We start from the raw sequence: 6,430 nt of genomic DNA, 5'->3' as shown, positions 1-6,430 counted from the left end.
CTTTTGAAGAGTATCAATACTTGACTCAAATGTTGCAATACATTGAAGTTAGTGATCAAATTTTTGAAACAAGAGATGCACGTATCAATACATGGCCTTATAGTATCAGTACATCTCCTAATGTATTTGTACAACCCCTCGAATGTATCGGTACATTGATCTCTAGAGCTAAACTATTTAAATTTTTGGTACTTATATTGATACCATAGACTCATGTATCCACACCTAATTCTCTGTTTGTGTATTTTGGGTCCCCGAATATTGTTCCAAAGCTCGTTTAAGTTTATATTTCATCCAAGATAATCTATAAAAGTCCGACATAATCTATGAAAACATTATATTTGAATCTAAAATTGACAAACGTATGATATGTATGTTTAGGTTGCTCCAATCTTCATTCAGATTGGGTGTAAGATGTTCCAATAGGTGTTATTTGAATAAAAAAAATCCTTTTGTAATAATTGTGTTTTAGTAATATGACACCTTTAAAATCACAAAAATGGGACTTCCTTCTCTTAGCTCGTATGTAGTCATAAGACAGATTAACAAATCCAGTCGGATTATTGCTCAACAATTGAGAAGGCATTTAAAGTTGAATATGGAGTGGTGTAATAATGCACTGAATCAGCGTCCAACCTGCCTGGAATTCAGAGGTGACTTACAATAGTTATCAAATAACAGTATCACTTGTGTTCTCAGTGGTACTAAATATTATTGATAGGACATACGGAGCTGCTATTGCAATAACAGGGGGACAGCTTGGGAACATCAATTAGAACTGGCATCCAAAATTCAAGGAAAATTGACGTTGCTTCGCCTTCTATTATAATAACCTACTGCGTCCAGAGATAAGAAGTGGGCTAAAATCTTCCAAGGAAAGATTCTGGTCCACTGATACTATTTAGCATTTACAGGACCAAGTTCAAATAATAATTGAGCAAGGCAGGCAGGCATCCATGAAACCTAAATGGGCCGCTGTATTTAAGGATCAGGAGGTTAAAATTGTTTCATTAAAATGCTTATATTTTGAGGGCTAAAGAGAAAATTTCCCGTTTAACCCAGCAGGCATTAAGCATAGTTATATTCCGGTTTTAGAAAAAAAAATAAACAGGAGTTGAACACTGGATATTTTAATTATAAAAGTTGAAACTAAATTTTTAGTTATCATTCCATTTGAGCCGCCAATCGATTTGTGGGTCTGATATTATGAACCAGAAATGTGGAGGCAAAACAATTATGACTAATGATGAACTCTCTTTATCTGATATATGTTGAGATTATGAACACGAAAGCCAAAAACCAAAAGTAAATAAATAAATACTACAATGATATATGAATATTATAGGATTAGGATATTGTTTGCAGCTCAATTTGCATGCATGAGATCCAAACTCTAAAACCTACTGCACATTACAAGCCAAGCCAGAGATAAGTAGATGATGTATATAACTTGATAAACAAAATTAATAAAAATTTGTATAACCTATGGATTTTCAGAATCTACAGCAAAGGAGTCCCTGCCTCCAACCCCTATGCTTCCGGTAATGTCTCCGATCTGCTTTTGCCATTCTTACTGGACTGCTATTCCATTCAGACTGCAATCTGAATCAAAGGAAACAAGGATTAGTTGGTTATTAACAAACAAGTTAGAAGCAAGAAACAAAATAGATGTAGGTAAATTACATTGGAAAGGCAAAGGATCGCGTGCTCGTTGTGCTGCTATCTGATCTATGAGAGAGACTGCCTGAATATGCTATCGGCCCAGAGTAACTTATTAGACCTGTTACAAGGCCAGCAGCAGAGAAACTAGACTCTCCGTTTCCACATTGAAGATTGTTTGAAGAAGGCTGATCAGCTATGTCTTCAAGCTTGGGTGTATGGCCAGTCTCAAGAGCTTCACGATCAAGATTGTGGCAACCCTCATCTTTGCTGCTCGTCAATGCAGAAGAATCAAAGCCAAATGCGATACTTCGAGCTGCCAGTTTGCTATCATCTGATACCTCATTGACAAGGCTGCTGCTGGTAGCAGGGCTGAACATGGTAGCTTCCCCTTTCACACTGTCCATTTCTTCAGCTACAGAGACCGGGGCAGAAGCAGATAGAATTGTCTCCTTGCAGCTATTGTTTGATTCTTTATCTGCAGAAACCAAAGGAGGCATCACCATGACTTCCTTCTCCTTTGAGTTCTGCGTAGAAGTCAAAATACATCATGTTACTTCCTAAGATGTGAACCCCTAACAGAAAAGTAACTTCAACAATCTGGATACTTATCACTTTCAGATATTCATAGATTCCTAACTTAGGTGGAAAACAAAATTACAATGGTTTTTCTTCTTGTTTCAACTTTTCATACAGAGGGTCCGTTCATTATGGGAAACACATATAATTACTAGAAAACGAGGTGCCTTCGATGCTAAACACAAACATGAATGCAAAAATTAGGGGATGATAAAATATAACCATGCATGTTTCCCTGCATACATTGGTGAATCCATATTGTTATTCCAAGGAATTTCAGCATAGTACATCGGAATTTAGTAACTTTGACCAAGATGAGTTTACCTGAAAACACTGTTGTTTGATTCCATCACTTTTGCAATTGGATGACATAGCTTCGGGTTTCACTGTGCTGAATTCTGGCATGGAAAGCAACTCTCCAAGGGTAAACAACTCTTTGGAGACATCATCTCTGGCCATTTTCATTGTGTCGTCCATCATTTTCCTAGACAGTATCAAATCCTCCGTATCACATTGACTTGGAATTCTGTTTTTAGGCTCATTTTCTTCTAGAGATAAGGAAATATCTTGGGTATATTTATCAGAAATGGTTTTTTTATTAGAATCACGTTCATTATCCTTGTCCATTTGATTTTCTTCTGGATACATGGAACCAGCTTGCATAGATATATCACTCTCCGGTTTTTCTTTCAGCAGCTTACTGTCTTGATCCTCTTCAGAAGGCAGAAAGTTGCAATCACTCTTCTTGTCCACACCACTGTCAAACAAGAACTTGTCCTGAGTTGGAACTCCCTCATCAATACAGATGTCTTTGACGACATGATATGCACTCTCTTTATAGCAAACTACCAATTCGGGCAATGCACATTCCATTACACTTTTGTCCAAATAAAAAACCGAGTCCTGAAATGAACCCATATTCTTCAAAGAATGAGAATTTGGTGGCACGAAATCTCGGGCCTCCTTTTCATTACCATTGGAAAAGTCATTTACACTCATAGAACAATTAAGTTTTGATGCTGGCCATCCATCTCCTGTCTTCTCTAGATATAGCATGGGGTCCGTATCTCCATCATTTCCTTTTATATCATGCATTACCCTGTTCATATCATCCTTCACAAATCCTTCTGCATTCAGTCCAACAGAATCCAGAGGCTTCTCTTTGTTTTTGAAAGGTTTAGAGTCTATAAAGGAATACGGCTTTGAGTCACTCTTGAGGCCTACAGTTGAATGGCAAAGCACTTGTTCACTATCTGCAACCAAAACATTCACGAGTTAGTAACACCTGAAAGATGAAAATGTAGACTAACACATTCGAAACCAGGTTAAACATCATATGCAGTCAAATTTTGAAAAAGAAGTGCAGTGATAAACTAAAGCAGAACTGACTTCCAGCAGACAAAGAAAACAGAAAGCAAAGATAACATATACAAACAGAGCGATCGAGATGATGAGAAGGAAAATTAGAAAATATATTATTACCAAGTTTCATGTTTTACATCAATAGGCCTCGTGGTTGCTACGAGTTGATATCTTAAACCACATGGCATTTGTGAACTATTCTGGCCATGAAATGCAGGACAAAGTTAGATCATCATCAACCAACTCAAAATCATCGAAAAATGATTGAATAGAAAACAGCTATTGGCATTGGCTGACATATAAAAATACAGAGTTGATAAAAAAAGGATGTAAAGATGAAGCAGCTCATATGATCAATTGAAACTGCCATGTCATAAACGATGGCTTCCACAAACATTTTTCCAAGCATAGAAATATACAAACCGAGCAGCTTTAACACAAAAAACTAACTGATCTCCAAAGAATAAAATTCAAAAGCAAAGAAACCCAAAGCTAAAATGACCAGTGATGAAAGTAACAAAAACAGATGAGAAGAACTTTGTAAGCAAAGCTTATTTATCATCTTAGAAAACCAACAATTTCCACCAAAATTTGAAGCCCTAAAAAATTCCAATCCACAGTCGGTTACTTCTAGCTAATAATTTATTCAAATATATACAGCAATAACAGAGTAAAGCGCAACAATCTGAAGAAACTGATTCATGACCAAAAAATATATTTCTGTTCACCATGAGGAATCTTTTCTTAGTCAGTCCTCAATATACAAAAAGACAAGAGAGGGTTAGAAAAAAAAAACTTTTTGAAAAGCTTATATGAACTTACAACCACTAAATTATAACTCAAAAGCTTTTAACTGATTTTAAAACCCTAAAAAATGAAACCTTTTTTTACAACAATGCCGCAATATGTTCTGTTTTCTAGCTCTAACCAGATCTAACATATTATAATATTTTTTATAACAAAAATCCCATATTTTATATAACTCTCAAGCTCAAGAAAACAAAGACGTAAAAACCAAAAGGAGAGAATATCAAAGATGTGAAGCAGATCCCAACAAATACAAGAAACCATGAAAAGAGAAACACATTCATACAAAAAGATAACAGAGTTATTAAAATTACTAAGCTAAATTATAGTTTTACAGTACCTCTTTTTTTTTGGTTCTTCTCTGTTGATTCAGTGCTGGAACTTCCAACAATCTTCACTGTAAAAGCCAAGTGAAAACATAAACAAGGTTGTACATGAAACAAAGGGGGCCTTAAGGGTGAGGAAGAGTCTTTGGAGTTTGGGATAGCTCGAAAGGAAACAAAGTAAATAATAGGAATAAAGAAGCTTAAAAAACAAAGCTCTAAACCCCAGCTTTGGGTGTTTTAAGAGGGATTTTCACAACAGATGAAAGAAAGAAAACAGAGATTATTAAGGAAATGAGAGAGTTCTTGTAATTATCCAAAAAAAACATCGTAATTAAAAGGGTCAAAAGTAAAAAATCTCTACTTCTATGTGCTATTAATGGCCATAGCAAACCAAACAAACGGCTCTATTTGTTTTCCCTGATTATTTATTTTTGGGTTTTTGAGAGAGAACCACCCACGACAAGCCTTTTATTTATTGACTCAGTTTTAGCATTAATTATCCCCAACCTATTTTAGAACTATGTTTAACCACACAGAGAACGCCACTTTACCTGATCAGTTTCTCAGAAATTTAAAAAAAGGAAATTAACATTTTCCTTCCAACCAAACAGCAACAACATCAAGAAGAAGTAAACAAGAAAAAGAAAGCCCCCCAAAACAATTTTTCTCTCCTTTTTCCCTTTCCTTTTGAATTTTTTTAAAATTTTTCGAAGCCGACAAAGGTGTCGGAAATCTCAGCTCTGTTCTTTTAAGTCAACAATTTTGTTTGTCTTGTTTTTCGCCGGAGAAATGAAATCTTCCGTAATCAGTTGTAAAATAAAAAGCCGGCAGAGAAAGTAAAACAAAAAGAAGGGGAAGTTTTAACGTGTATGCGAAACCAGTGAAGATATGATGAAGATGACGATGATTTCGTTCACACGTGTTAAGTTTCTTTAAAAATAACATCTTGACTTGTGAATAGAATAAAATATATTAATATTATATTTGAATAATTAAATTTAAATTCAAAATATTTCTAACCATCTTAAAAGTAAAAAGCTTTCATAAAAAAATTTGTTTAATCTATGTAAATTTTAAAATTGAGTAAATTAATTTTTTTAATAAAATTAAAATAATTTAATTTATAATTTTTTAAAAGTAAATAATTAAGAACAATTAGTTTATATTAATGCCTTATGTTAATTGTATATAATTTTGATTGGTATAATAATAAAGTTAATATCAATGTTTATATATTTTATTAATTAGATCTTTCTTCTAAAAAGAAATAAAAAAATTTAATCTTAATATTTACACATTTACATAAATATTACAGATTAAATTAAAATAAAATTTTTAAAATGTAAAAATTTTGAAAATTAAATTTATTATACCGTAATTAATTATTTAGAAAGAAAAGTTTTAATGAAAAATGGTTGTTAGGCGGCAAGCTACTAACTCTGGACAAACTATGTTGAAAATGTGTGATTTTAGTTCTAATTTTAAATTACAATCAAGCTCCGTTTGATAAAAAAATTTAATGTGTTCTGGATTTATAGCCCACCGTTAAGACTTTTCCTTTCTTGTGTGAGGATTTTATAAGAGACACGTGTATCCATCTTGTGATGAACGTCCAACCTTTATTTTGAAGTGATATTTATTTGGGTGACGAAGCCGATGAATGGTGACGTTTGTAAGATGGTGGAAAAGGCTAAAAA

General features: G+C 33.8%; 1 protein-coding gene across 4 annotated transcripts; it reads right to left on the bottom strand.

The window, feature by feature from the left end:
• Positions 1-1,306: 1,306 nt before the first annotated feature.
• On the bottom strand, positions 1,307-5,633 carry LOC107887384 (uncharacterized). Of its 4 annotated transcripts, none has more exons than XM_016811596.2 (6): positions 5,285-5,633; positions 4,748-4,804; positions 3,721-3,800; positions 2,563-3,491; positions 1,684-2,186; positions 1,307-1,602 (listed from the first exon to the last, which is right to left on the bottom strand). In XM_016811596.2, the coding sequence occupies exons 3-6, from the start codon at positions 3,728-3,730 to the stop codon at positions 1,494-1,496; spliced, it is 1,551 nt and encodes a 516-aa protein (XP_016667085.2). In that variant the 5' UTR covers positions 3,731-3,800; positions 4,748-4,804; positions 5,285-5,633; the 3' UTR covers positions 1,307-1,493. The 4 variants fall into 4 exon arrangements, with proteins under 4 accessions (XP_016667085.2, XP_016667086.2, XP_016667088.2 ...); XM_016811597.2 differs by having other exon boundaries at positions 3,721-3,795; positions 5,285-5,594; XM_016811599.2 differs by lacking the exon at positions 3,721-3,800 and having other exon boundaries at positions 5,285-5,591.
• Positions 5,634-6,430: the final 797 nt, after the last annotated feature.

This window comes from Gossypium hirsutum, chromosome A03 (assembly GCF_007990345.1).
Source record: "Gossypium hirsutum isolate 1008001.06 chromosome A03, Gossypium_hirsutum_v2.1, whole genome shotgun sequence".
NCBI lineage: Eukaryota > Viridiplantae > Streptophyta > Magnoliopsida > Malvales > Malvaceae > Gossypium > Gossypium hirsutum.
The sequence above is the reverse complement of the archived record's forward strand: the minus strand, read 5'-3'. Positions and strand labels throughout refer to the sequence as shown.

What these genes read in the sequence shown, in the direction of transcription:
- LOC107887384 (XM_016811596.2), bottom strand. An exon ending in TCAAACAACAGTGTTTTCAG is followed by an intron (nt 2,187 to 2,562) that starts GTAAACTCATCT and finishes ACTTCTACGCAG; the next exon opens with AACTCAAAGGAGAAGGAAGT. An exon ending in CGATCCTTTGCCTTTCCAAT is followed by an intron (nt 1,603 to 1,683) that starts GTAATTTACCTA and finishes CCTTTGATTCAG; the next exon opens with ATTGCAGTCTGAATGGAATA.